This window comes from Bidens hawaiensis, unplaced genomic scaffold (genome assembly GCF_021521415.1).
Source record: "Bidens hawaiensis isolate Kalapana, Puna unplaced genomic scaffold, B.hawaiensis_p1.1 tig00039535_1, whole genome shotgun sequence".
NCBI lineage: Eukaryota > Viridiplantae > Streptophyta > Magnoliopsida > Asterales > Asteraceae > Bidens > Bidens hawaiensis.
In genome coordinates, this window is record NW_027505612.1 from 92659 (window position 1) to 107120 (window position 14462).

At 35.7% G+C, this 14462-nt stretch overlaps 1 protein-coding gene across 1 annotated transcript; it reads right to left on the reverse strand.

The window, feature by feature from the left end:
* Positions 1 to 2573: 2573 nt before the first annotated feature.
* On the reverse strand, positions 2574 to 3348 carry LOC143614279 (uncharacterized). The gene is made up of 2 exons (XM_077087768.1): positions 3092 to 3348; positions 2574 to 3017 (listed from the first exon to the last, which is right to left on the reverse strand). Exons 1-2 carry the CDS (start codon positions 3266 to 3268, stop codon positions 2574 to 2576), a joined length of 621 nt encoding a protein of 206 aa, XP_076943883.1. The 5' UTR covers positions 3269 to 3348.
* Between the last annotated feature and the right edge of the window lie 11114 nt (positions 3349 to 14462).

Genomic DNA, 14462 nt, shown 5'->3' on the forward strand with positions numbered 1-14462 from the left:
ATGAAAATCAAATGGCAGCTGACCGACTCAATCAAGAACGACTCATGGAGAATCAACGAAAAATGATGAGTTACATTTCGTTCTGTCAGAAGGAGACCAAGTCGTTGCGTGCGATTGTTGAGTCTCAGGGGGTGAAATTAAAAGAACAAGATGAGTTAATTTTACAATTAACTTGTAAAGAAGATGCCCTCAAGAAACTCAAAAATGATGATGATGATCCTAACGAGTCTGATGCAGGAGGTGAGCCTGATGCAGGAGGTGAGCCTAAACAATCGCATGGTTCATCCTCTGGTGCTGATGTTAGTGGCGCTGATGATTCAAACAAGCAGATAATTTCATTTCAAGATTCAACAGCTGCCAAGCCGATAGAAATGATTGAGGCTAACACGGTGATATTTATTGATGAATTGGGGATGGTTAGAAGTGTGGTGAACAGAGATGAGATACAGATCGGTGAGTTTGTGATTAGATCTTTGACAAGGGAGCAGATCTCGATTCTACTTGGGCTAAATGACGATCAGCTGACTGCATTAGAGACTGAGCCCGATTTCGAAGTGATCAATGAGAATGAAATGGAAGATGATCCGTTATTTATGGATACGGATTTTATTTATGAGAACGAGGAGATTGAGATGGAGGATGTGACAGCTGAAGAGTACCCGGACTTGTATCAACACGCAAATGTTGATCAAGGTGCTCCGGTATTTCATGAAGACGTAATTAAAGAGACTGAGGATGATTTGGAGAAGATTGTGGAGCGAACGGTTCCTTCACTCAAAGAAGTGACTGATGATGACATTGAAAAAGATGGTTCAAACGCCAGAAAGTGGGTAAGATCATCAGTGCTTTTCGGTATGTAGATAAAGAAAGAAAGGATACCGCTGCTGCTTGGATTGAGGCAAATCAGATGACTACCTTCAAGACTATTTCTAAGGTACATGGTGATATTGTCTCCTGGCTCTATGATTCAGACCTTAAGGTATGTATTGTTAAATGGGAAAAATGTGTGCAATATTACGAGAGGATAATGGATGTTCTAACACTACCGCGTTGGGATGTACGCACCCTCGCGAGACGTCCATTTATCAATCGTGGGGGTAACCGAACTGCTGAGTGGTTTCATCAACACTTACTGTTCGAGGTCAATCATGGCTTCAAATTCTTCAAGCCCCAGGTCCCAAGACGTAAACGTACTGATGAGATTGATCCAAGGACCGGCTGGAAGAAACTTGTCTTGAAAGTGAAGCCACCAAAGACAATGAAAAGGGTTCCTGTGAAGACTATGCCTCAAGATATTTATCTGTCTTTCAACCGTTGGTACTATGACAATCGTACTGGCGAGGCCGTTATTGTTCGTGGTCGAGGACTACAGACTGAGCTCATCAAGATAATCGATCCGATGTGGTTGGTTAATTTATCAGAGACAGACAATGACGTGCTACACAGGAAGCAGATTTTGTTTGAACGCCAAGAAGATTACGACCTGGCCATGCAATTCCAACGTGTTGTTCGTGTATGCCATGAACATGGGATTCATAGTTGCAGAGATTGGCAGACAAAGCGTTTCAAATAAGTTAAAGACAAAGAGCTCAAGACGAGGGGGTGTCTGTTAGTGCACGGTTTTGCGTCTAGAGTCTTTGTAATTATCATTAATGTTTATTTGATATTTTAATGTAATATTTAATTAGACTAATTCGTTATGTTTGAGTCTAGTTCGCTAGGAATGTTAGCGAACTAAGACTAGTTCGTTAAGGTTAAGTCTAGTTCGCTAGGAATGTTAGCGAACTAGGACATTATAATGTATTCCCTCCTGATTCGTTAGGGGATGTTAACGAATCAGGGGGTGGTTCGTTAAGTTAAGTTATTTAACGAAGGGGATGCTGGTTCGCTAGGGGATGTTAGCGAACCAGATCGTCTTCTATAAATAGTGAACCACTGTTCACTTGTAAAATGTTGAAGTTTTGAGAGAAATAACATTATTCAGAAAGATTTAAAGTATTCTCTCTCTCTCTCTCAAGCTTCACGTTAAACTTATTGATAAGATATACTACATACCAATAACAATCGAGCTAAGGTATTAAAGAGTTAGATCCGTATGATTAGTATTAACGTATAGATCTAGATCAGATCTAAACATTAGTTATTGATTAGAACGAGTGAAAACGGGATCAAACAAAAATGTGAAGCGCCTTGATTGGTTAGTAAAAGACTTTTGCCTCACAACCAAGCTCTCATGTCAACTATTGAAGTCGCGCTCTCCAACATTGGTGCCGCTCTACTCCTCTCCGAAATGATGTTTGACTTGACATAGGGTGTGGGTAATGTGAAAGCGGGTTAACACCACTACATTTGATCTTAATGTAACCACCTATTAAAACCAATAAGTTTTGGCGTTTTTTTGGAGGTTTTGGTGTGTCAAACTGTCAACGGTAACAACACAATATATATATTTTTTTAAATTTGGTAAAAGAAAAAAAATGCAAATGAATTATTATTATTATTAATAATATTAAAATAATTTTTCTCCCTTTTCTTTCCGATTTACCCCACATTTTTATCTCTTCCGGGGGCCATCACGACAAGTAAACTTCAATACTTGAGCTTCTGAACGAATAACACAACGGGCAACACTCAACAACATCATCACACTCACTACATACACACAAATGCCGACACGGCAACACCACCACCGAGGCAACCCGTTTCCCACACGCCTTGCAACCGAGTCGACTCACCACCACTCGCTCCGGGTCAACATACGTCGACTCAGCATCCACCACCTCACCCTCCGACTGCCGCAGCTCCGCTTGCAACGCCGCCGCCTTCGCCCGCCACGCCTCAGCTTCTGCTCTCAGCTGCGACGCCCGAGCCTCCAGCTCGGCTTGGCGCCGAGCCGCTCGCTCCGCCACGGCTTCCTTTTCTCTTATTATCCGTAAAACCGATTCGTTTGCAGCTCGTGTCAGCGCATGATAGTGTCGTTGAGTTTTATCTGCTAACTTGCGCCTAACCTCTTCTTTCTGCATAACACGATTTTATTTTGAACTATCAATTTTTGCAAAAAGTAAAAAAAAAATTAAAAAAGTGTTGTTACTTGTGCGTGAAGATAACGCTCGAGTTCATCTCCTTGTTGGTTGATTAGATAAGATAAATAATCTTGTGATAACAGAGAAAAATAACCATAGGAGTATTGCTGCTGACAGTTATTAATAATACTAATATTATTGTTAGCCAGTTGGAGACCAGTGGAAACATCCATGAACTGATTCATGTTATCTTCTTCTTATTCTTTTGACACACATAAATAGTAATTATTTGTTTGACACAAGATATAGAGAGAAGACGAAGAAGGTGCCGGGTGGCCTGTTCAAAACTTATTTGGTGTAGTCTTCAATGTATTTTCTAAAGTTGATTGGATTTATATATGCTTTTCTTTAATTAAATTACTATGAATGAAAAAGAAATAAACCACCTTAATCTTTTTTACAACGGCTATTTAATAAAAGTTTTTATTCTAACACCTTATTTTTTTAACACAGTTCCTCTTCTTTCCGTAAACATTTAACGAATTGAATATTCGAATCAGTTCAGTATCTAAGATAGAGATTTTTTGTATCAAAGGTAAGTCAAGTCATTTAACTAAAGTGATGCACGTGTTCGAAGCAATCTCACAAGCGCCAGACAGATGATCTGTAATCTCTTTCGTTCTAGAACAATAAGACACGGAACCATAGCATATTGGCTTTAAATGAAACGTAATGGTTCCAACGAGTTGGACAAAACTCGTTGGGAACACGCATTGAGTGAATATGCTTTTGAGTAGATCACGCATGAAATGAATCATCCACATCAAAGTCCCAAATCCATGAGTCCTTTCTATCACTGAACGCCACACCTGACAATTCATATAAAAGGGAATATAATTGCTCCTCGTAAGCTCCACCTCTAACTTGTCTCCTCCATACCTAGAGCCGCATCTACTCCTCGCTTGGAACCCCCCTTATCAAGATCCAATATGAATAATCGCAAAATGGGGAATCCCTAACAAGGTGTCCGTCCAAAACCTAGTCTCCTTCCCATTTCACATTTTTAACGTGTTTAACGGAATAAAATCTTTTTCATGAAGGTCATGACTAGATTTAACAATATGATGCCAACCCCCATCACCTGACCTAATTTCTTCTCTGTCAAAAACGACAACTTGATTCCCATAAATAGCTTTTAACAATTTTGACCCGAAGATCATTTGATCTACTTAAAAATCGTCACCTCCATTTATGCAGAAGAGCCAGATTAAACCCTTTTAAGCTACCAATTTCTAACCCCCCTTGTTTTCGGCCAATACCAAGCCAAGCCATGCCAAACCATTTTGATTGAAACTTTGAGTTTTCAGCCGAGCCTATTAGGCATAAGGAACACAAACAAAAAATAAATGTGCAAGGTACCCGAAACATATTTTATTGTCATGTACTTACCTCCGGCTGGATAACAAATTAGTTCTTCATGTAGACAGTTTGAGGAAGAAATTACACATCTCCCAACATTGCAATTTATTCATATCATTTTTCCATCGATAGCCCCAAATAAACTATGGAATCTTACCTGGCTTATAACTAGTGAACTGAGCACACAAAGTAACCGTACCAAAATAAACCACCTTAATAAAAGTTTTTTTTTTCTAATTGTATGATCTTAGTAGGTGCAATGTTTATTTCTCAATATATATAATATATATTGAAAAGTTTTGATCTTATCTTTTCTCTCCTCTCATATGCTATTATAAATGAGATTTTACCGGATACATACATTTGTCTTGTAAAGACAATAAAATGATGAATTTTACTTATCTGCTATGGTAATCAAGTCTTCTAAATCTAAGAGCCGTCACCATATGAGAAACATTCAATTACGCTTGTTAATTTTTCCTTTTTTAGATTGAGTTACGAATATTTTTGCTAATATTTTTTTTATTGTGGTGAGTATGTAAATGTGAGAATAGAAAATGATTGGGCCGACTATACAAGGGCAACAAGCATCTTATCCACTATAGGTCAAATCTGGTGGATACTTCCAAGAGAAAGGGTGTACCGAAAATTAGGTCTAACGCTCATAGCAAGTGGCAATCTTCAACGACCGCTATATCCATAAAATATTGCCAAAATGATGAACTTTGAGACGTGCATGTACATCTATGTGACACCCTTCACAATTAAAAAAAAGTTGTTTGCATAATTTGATTCAGTATCTTGTTATGAATTTAAAAAATGCACAACCCATATGGAACATTATTTGGTTGGGCGGTCATAAGTGACCATTCGACTATATCAAACCAACTCTCAACTTAATTCTTAAGTCATTGCTTTTATTGATCATAATTTTAGTTTTTTCTTACTATATTTTGATGTATAAACCAAACTAAAACATATATTGATGTGTCTTATATAGATGTGTCCTAAAAATACACACATTAGTTATATTTGTAGCTGATATGTTTTTAACTTTATATTATTGAATCACAAACTTATGATATAAGGGGCTGTTTGTTTACATCTGAATGGAACCATTCAGATGTAAACATCTGATTCATTTAGACTTCAGATTGTTTGGTTCCAAACAGAAAAACATCTGAATGATTACAATTAGGTCTGAATCATTTAGATTTGTTGGTGTTGCTGAATGGGACAGAGGCTCATTCCGACCTGACTCATTCATATCTGAATGAACCAAACAGCCCCTAAGTCACAATCCACACACTTGAGTGTGTGAAATATGTTTATTTGTCTATTTTACACATGAAATATCAATTATTTAGTAACCATTTGTCTATTTTACACATTTGAGTGTGTCGAATTATGATGTATCAAGTGATAAATATGTTTATTCAGTTTTACATATATTTATAAAATTACGAAAAGTTATAACACATTCAAATTGAATTAAGAAGACATATGGATTCTTATATCTTAAAGTGATCATAAGTTAAACGAGTTGTGCATTGCTCTTTATCTTAAACAAATATTGTTTTGTTTTAGAATGAAAAGAAAAGTAAGTGCCATTATGACATTAAATTGCCCGGTAACCGAATAAGTATAAAACCTGTTTTTCTTTATTCAATTTAACTTTTGTTGGGGGTAAAACCATAAGTAGAAAGTGAAATAAGTAGAATAAAGTATGTTGACTGTTTTCATCTCCATGAATATTGGATCTTAAATGATGAATATAAGAAAGAAAAATGCATCTCTCACCATTACCTAATTTTCAACTATATATGCATCTAACCGTGGGAATTCGACAGGAAAGTTAAAAAGGGTTGGTGGTAGTGGTGGTAACTAATCCTCAATCAAGAAGAGTATTTGCCTTAATCAATGAGGGTGGTAAGAATTATTAAAGAGAGAAACCACCAAACAAAAGATTAAAGAACACAAGAATGTGAAAGAAAGTGCTAGGAAAGTAGGAATGGTGTCATGCAATATTTATTTATTTTAACAATAAAATTTCATATTTATCTTGCACTTGCAAAACTGCTTGTTCTGGGCTTCAATAAAGGTTGTTAAAGTGATGTGGCGTGACAAGAGAGCTTTAACATTTTATCGGGCTTTAACGCCCAAGCGGTAAAGGAGAAAATGGTCACATGGTAATGTCTCTTTAACAAGGAAATGATGGGACTTAAATAAGAAAATGGTGAAGCTTTAACGTGGTAATGAGGCTTTAAACCACAACATGATGCTAAAGGTGTTTGTTAGTTAAAGTCTCATTGCTTACGTGACAGTGACGCGATGATTTACCTTGAGGTTTAAAGCCCCTCCACTACAACGAACCTAATAATTTAATCCTATAACCTCACATTTGAGATGAGAGAGAGAGAGAGAGAGAGAGGAGGAGGAGGAGGAGAGGGGGAGGAGAGAGCTTATTTTTCTCTTAGGGGGCGAAGTAGGTAGCATGGGGTTAGTAACGATTAGTATCTGCATAACTTCGTACCGTCAGCTTCGGTACCGATGCAAACATCATCCCAACCGGCTTCTTAAAGCTGACACCCCAAGCACACAATCAACATGCATCGGTCATATGACCATTTTCAAACATTCTTGTTTTTCTGAATTAATATTGAACCCTATAAATATTTTTGAAAGTTTTACACACCATTTTTATACAATTCTCTCCTACAATATTTTACACATTCTTGTCCAACTTGATGAATCACTTTAATTTTTATGGAAATTTAAACCGATTTCTAGTGAAAATTTTGTTAGTGAATCTTCAAAGAGATCGCTAATAATTCCTCGTAAAAGGACACTTGGTAATCATTTGGTGGAAAAGCTATCTGTAAAAGTACCGCAATTACTAACGTATTCCCGACGAAAATTTTGTTGGTGAATCTTCAAAGTGATCGTTGGTAATCCGCCCGTAAAAGGGCACTTGATAATCATTTGATGGAAAAGCTAGTGGCAAAAGCACCTCAATTTCGACACAATCATCATTGTCAGTAATTTGTCACTGATAATAGCATTCTGATCTCTTAGTAAATTTTGTCGGTAAATACATTATCCACACCACCTTTTCTTACGAAATATTATTGAGGGATTAACTAGAGATCCGCTGTCACTAACAATTTTCTGGCTAATAATACATTATCCACACCTTTCTTGTGAAATATTATCGAGGGACTAACTAGAGATCCGCTTTCACTAACAACACTAACAATTTTCTGGCTAATAATATGCCTATAAGTCTATGTGTAATGGGCCGACAAGGGATGGTTTTTGGGTGATGTTTGGCTAAAACACCGCGCCCCCCGGACGATATGTGGGGTGAGAGGGTGAGGGGGGGGGGATAGATTTGTCGTTGGTTGGGTTTAAAAGATTATTATTATTTTATTAATGGACCAATGACAACCAGGGGGTAGGTTGATGTGAAACGCCACTACACCCTAAGTGAAAATAGTCACTCTGCTTACGTGACGTAAAGTATCGAAAATCCCCTCAATTTTTGTAGCCTTCCACTACACATAGCCTAATTATAACGTGAGATATGCCATGACGCTAATGAATTATATATAGATTTAAAAGAGGTAACAAGTTAATATACTTTTTAACATGAAGTCTAATAAGTGGGCATATAGTGTAAGTTTATTAAGGTAGATATTTTGTCACATATGTTGTGATGTCTACTTGTCTTGTATTGATGGTCAAAATCAACAGAAAGGGAGGTTGGGTTGGTGACAGGTCAGGCAAAAGGAAATTTACTTGGTGGTGGTAATTATTTAAAAATAGCTTAGTGACTGTCACTGGTTGTGGGGCCGATGTAGACACTGTTGTTTTCCTAGGTCAGTTTAAGGTGGTGGCCGGTGGATAACAATTGATGGGCAACATTATCAATGGTGACATGTCTCGTGTTTCAAGCCAAGAGTGATATTATATCAACGTGGAACATCTTGATTTTGAATTTTGATGATAGAACATCAAGGAAACAATGTGGTTTATATGACTTATCATTTATGTGTTAAAACGTATGTTCACATCATTTCTTTAATAAAACCGAACATCTATAGATAATTTATGGTAGATAACGAAGACGAGAGATGCATGATCATTAAATAAACAAGATTAGTTTATAGATAAACATTGAAAATTTAATTTTATGTAGATGACGAAGACATGACATGCCACATAATACAAACGATAAAGAAAAACTTTGAAGGAGAGACTTTTATATGCGTATTTAGAGCACCACAAATTTTTATCCAAACACTATAGTATATATTTTTAGTTATTAAATTATTTATTATGCATTTGGTTCTTGAGACTTGGTCATAGTTTGTTTTCAAAACATTGACGCAAAACTAATCCTAAATTGAAAAGAAGAAAAAAAAATGTTTATATATTAAGAAGCTTATAGAACACTCTCACAATTGTCGATTAGTTTTAGAGTGACGCATGTGGACTTATTCGTGAGACAACTAGCTTAGATAACACCGTCGTTGACTCTACTAAAAAATGATCATAAATGTTATCTAAGTTTGCGAAAACTAGGATTGAGAAGTACATAACGATGGTCACGAGGAACCCATCTACTGTTTGGTGTGATCACCAACAATTTGATTAAGATTTTAGTGATCCTTTATGTACGTAGTAAACAAGGCAGGAACCTTTTATGAACACAAAGTATTGACTATAATTCCAAGATTACGTTTACAAAGGGCTGTAGATAAGTGTGCAAACACATGTGGATTCTCCTTGTTTCTTTGACCAATTACTTCAAAAAACATTTTATTTTCTTTTTTATTTTAACTAGATTCTTGCCCATGTATTGTTGTGCACGAGCTTAATGTTTGGTGTGTGTTGAAACTCAGTGGAAACTCAATTAAAATAAAAGGTGATAAACTTACATTAAAACCAATTAATAAAAATTGAATTACAGTAATTTTGAAGAATATATTTTTTGGTGAATCAATTCATGATTAAATATGTAAGTCACAATGCTAGAATTAAATCTATTGATAAAGAAAATCTTGAAATTTCCTCATACCCAACTCAAAAAATGATATGCCCATAAACAATAACTGGAAATTAACTATATGAATAAATGGAATATGTACATGAAAAGGATGTTAGATGTTGTTGTGATACCAAAATCTTAGTCATATGTACACAAAAGGGATGCTAGACGTTGTTGTACGCTAAACAAAGTAAGAAGTACTACTGATGAATACTACCATTTTGTGAGACAACACCAATTTCACAACTAATAGGCTTTAATAGATTGATTTCGAGACATATTCATTTATGGAGACTGGTATTACGTGACACTGGTAATAGAGTACACATGCCATATAATATTCAATATTTGTTTTTATTTACTCAACCAATTATGTAAATAGATAGAAGAGGAAAGAGAAGATAATGTGATTGATTCATGTATATGTTTATTAATCAAAGTTTGTAATGTTTGTGTTAGGATTAATAGCACTGGGAACAGGTTTTAACCGAACCATGAGACCAAACAATATTAGGAACTAGTTTTTATCCCCCGTATTACAGGGTTGTTTTATATTATTTGTTCTAATATTTATTTACTTTTTGAATTAATATTTTTTATTGTATGTAAGTTAATAATATATTTATGGTTAGATGATAAATTGTTTCACAAATAAATGATATGTTATAACCCTGTTTAAAAGCTATATGGTTTTGATGAGACCCAAGACCCGTTTATTTCTTTTACTATAAAATTGGTTTTTAATTATAAATAATATTTATGAAAGTTAATAATATACTTATGGTTTAATAAAACCAGTACCCATTTATTTTTTTTTACTATAAAATTGGTTTTTTAATTTAAATAATACATATATCTTTTTTAAAATAAATAAGATATTAATTTTTAGTATATCCTATTTTATAGGATTTTTACATCAATAATTTGATGAGAATAATTTTTAATTTAATGAGATGTTATAACCCGTTTAAGAAATATCTGGGTTTGGTAAGACCCATGCCCATGAATTCGGGTCAAATGCATGAGAAACCTCTATTTAAAAATTAAGCAAATCTGGTGACTCCAAAAAAAGGGGAGCGACCACATCGCGATACGTAGGATTTTTATGTTTTCGTTTATATATATTATATATTATATATTATAGATAGATATAATATTTTGCTGTAAAGTTATATACATATGCATGGGCTAGAGTAGTCTACAACTTTAGGCCTGATCTGTTATGTATTTAGCCCAACGTATATGGCCCAAGTGTGACCATTAGGAATTAGATATTTAGATGTTTAGATACGTAATATTAACCAATGAACAAAGAAGTCCTAGTGGTTCGTTGGTAACCAGGGTGGCCTTTGGGGCTCGTTTACCCTTGTGGGCCGGTCTTTCAGGCTCGCTAGGGAAAGCGTCATCTTGAGTCGGTTGCATGTGTTCGGCAAACGGGTCTACTTCCCACTAGTACACAAATGAGCAGAAGGTGCAATGGGTAAAATACAGAAGATGCGGTTCCAAGACTCCACCGCACATTTTGACAAAGTTCATCATAATTTAATTATTTGATGAATGTAAATGAAGAAGGTGCGGTTTCAAAAAAAACAAATTAAAGTTTGAATAAGTTCAAATACAAAAGATGCGGTTTCAAGTCCTTTTGAACGAATGACTATATTTTATCTTCTTTCACTATGCACACTCAATACTTTAAATCTCTTCTTCCTCACAACAAGAAAAAAAAACTCAAATAAATTTTGTCATTTAATTAAATGTATGTTTTAATTTTAAGAGATATTTTATACATGATATATATGTCAACATATGCATTTAAGATAATCTTTTAGAGAATACCTTTGGGATTGTCTAAATAGAGATAACTTTTGGATTGACTCATTTGGGCATGCTTTTTGAATGTTATATCTCATTAGGATGTATATACATTTTAACGTGTTGACTATTTTAAGAAAAAAACGGTAGCTTTTTCTTCTATTCCATCGGGTTTGCGTTTTATACGCATACTTGAGGAGTTAAGGGGAATGCTGCCGATTTTTTTTAAATAGTTAGCACGTTAAAATGTATACATATGAGATAGACTATCCAAAAAGTGGGTTAGGATCCACTACCTTAGAGCACTGGTTTACATACATTTACATCACTTGTTTATGTATCTTAATTTTCAGATGGATCGTGATGATTGGATGCACAAAGCTTTGCGACAATCCGAAATTTACGTGGGAGGTGTTAAAAGGTTTTCATAGAGTTGCCGAAGCACATCACGCTTATAAAGGAAGTAGGTCGATTTGCTGTCCTTGTTTCAAATGTCAAAACTTTTAATTATTGTAATGATACCAATGAAATTGAGGCACATTTGTTCGAAAATGGTTTTAAGCCTAGATACCATTGTTGGTCAAGGCATGGAGAATCACCAGCTGATTTTAGCACGTCATCAAACACTAATGATAACACGTATAACAATGACCCATTAAACCTTAACGGTGATGATGAAAAATCTAATGACCCCAAAGACGATGATAACCATTCAAATGATCGCAATGACAACGTAAATGAAATGTTACATTATATGGAGACTAACATCGGTGATGCCGAAATTGAAAATTTACAACACCTGTTTGAAGATGCAGAAAAACCGTTATATCCCGGCTCTAATTTTAAGAAACTTGATGCAGCGTTGAACTTGCTTAACTTAAAGTTAAAAAATGGATGGAGCGATAAAAGTTTCATAGAATTGTTAGTGTTTTGGCATAACAGGCTTCCGAGGAACAATGAATTACCATTTACAACATACCAAGTAAAGAAGTTGATGCGTCCTATGGGATTAGAAGTTGAAAGAATACATGCATGTCCAAATCATTGTATACAGTATAGAAATTACTATGAAAATAAACATAAATGTGTTGTGTGTGGTGCCTCAAGGTATAAATAGATAAATGATTCGGGTGACGTTGGCGATGAGATGATAAAAAACGATTGCCGACTAAAGTATTGTGGTATCTCCCTATTATACCGAGACTGAAAATGTTATTTTCAAACGAAAAATAAGCCAAGTTATTACGTTGGCATTCAGAAGAACGTGTAATTGACGGAAAACTAAGACACGTGGCGGTTTCACCCTAATGGCAAACCATTGATAACAAGTGTAACACTGGGTCCTTTACCCGATTTAATTTAGGCTTAAAAATACTAACATAGAAAGTACAGGGACCAAAAGTGCAAATTCTGAAAATTTGCTCCCATCGCGGTACGCGACCGGGTAACAGTTAACCCATCGCATAGCGCGATGGGCTTGGTGAGCCACCGGACACGTGTCCAACACCGTGTCAACACGTGGCGCAATGTGACAGGCCACGTGTCACCACCGCATAAGGCGGTGTAAAAGTGCGGCATCGTGATACGCGATGGGTCACCAAGACCCTATCGCGTACCGCGATGGGGTCCAATTTCGGCTATAAAGGGGGGGGGGGGGGGTGACGGGCATAAGCTCCATTCATCCCAAAAACACCTTTCTTTACACACACATAGCCTTGGGAAGCGTACCCCGTTGCCTTAACAAGCCGACCTGCTGTTTTCTCGTATTTCGTGCAAGAAACGAAGTTATAATCAAGTAGCAATCACTTAGGCGAGTAGATCAAAGATCCTGCCTTTCTCTTATTATCAATCTAAGTGTCCGCTTTAAGGTTGGGTTTACGTTTAAGTTATTTGAATTATAGCTTAGACTATCAATCGAGGCTATGGCCTTTAACCTTGATCGTATTTTACAAATCATTCACAATCATGTTTTCAAAAAAGTTTCTTCATGATGAAGTTATGATTAAATAAAAGATATTTTGATGGGCATGTAGTAACTGGAAAGGGGATATCACTAGTAGTAAGTTTCTTGACTAAGGAAAAGTAATTCGTATAAATCCCAATCAACCGAGGGACCCGTTTACTTAACTGGAGAAACTTACCAACGTGTTGAACCTATTAGACCAAAGCATGCTATATCAAACGTCACATAAAACCAAGGGTTTTCATTAATAATCAAAGATAAACGATTTCAAGGTTAAGCTTACAATCATAGCTTAATCATCATTCAAATCATTCATATAAACCTATTTATGTATAGGTTAACATCATTCACAATCAAACAATCAATCAGTCAAGGGTTTTCAACACCGACGGTACAGGTGAATACGTTAACCTTTTCAATCAGTCAAAACATATTTAGAGAGGAAGGAGCACTCATTGTTACTACCCATGTATCGGCCAATCTTGTACCACCACTTCAATTCAACCATCAAGTACCCACAAACCACAAATTTACTGGTAGCACCTACCCACAAGTACCCTAATTATTTTTTTCTTTTAATTTATAAACTAAACAATTAATTTAATTAAAATTAAAATTTCATTAGAATTATCTTATATATATATATATATATATATATATATATATAATTAAGAGTTTTGGTACCGCAAGACCCCTATTGGGCCACTTGGTCAAACATAACGAAAACCGACCGAAAGTTAATTTTGTTTATATGTTTTAGTTTCAGTACCATAACGAACATGACGGAAATCTATCGTATTAGCGTAATTTGACCTCCTCAACGGCCGGGATTAACAACGGTCGGGTTATACCAATTCTCGAGTTTTACCGACCGATGATGCCCCATTGGTCCACCACGATTTTTAGTTTTTTTTTGTATTATTTTTGGCTTTAGTTCCTATATAGTAACACGTGTAACCGAAATCAGCCGAATTCGCGTTGACTTACCGACTCGACGCTTGGGTTCGAACCGCCCCCTCATTTGCTTGAACCAGACCCACGGGATTTCTTTGCTTGAACCCACGACGATTGTTTGTTTATCCATGGCTAAATTGATTTCACATTGTGAATTATATAGATATATGAACACTGGTGGAGGCTGTGACTGTGAAATGGTGGTTTCCATAGTATATATATCCAATTGGATAGATATAGA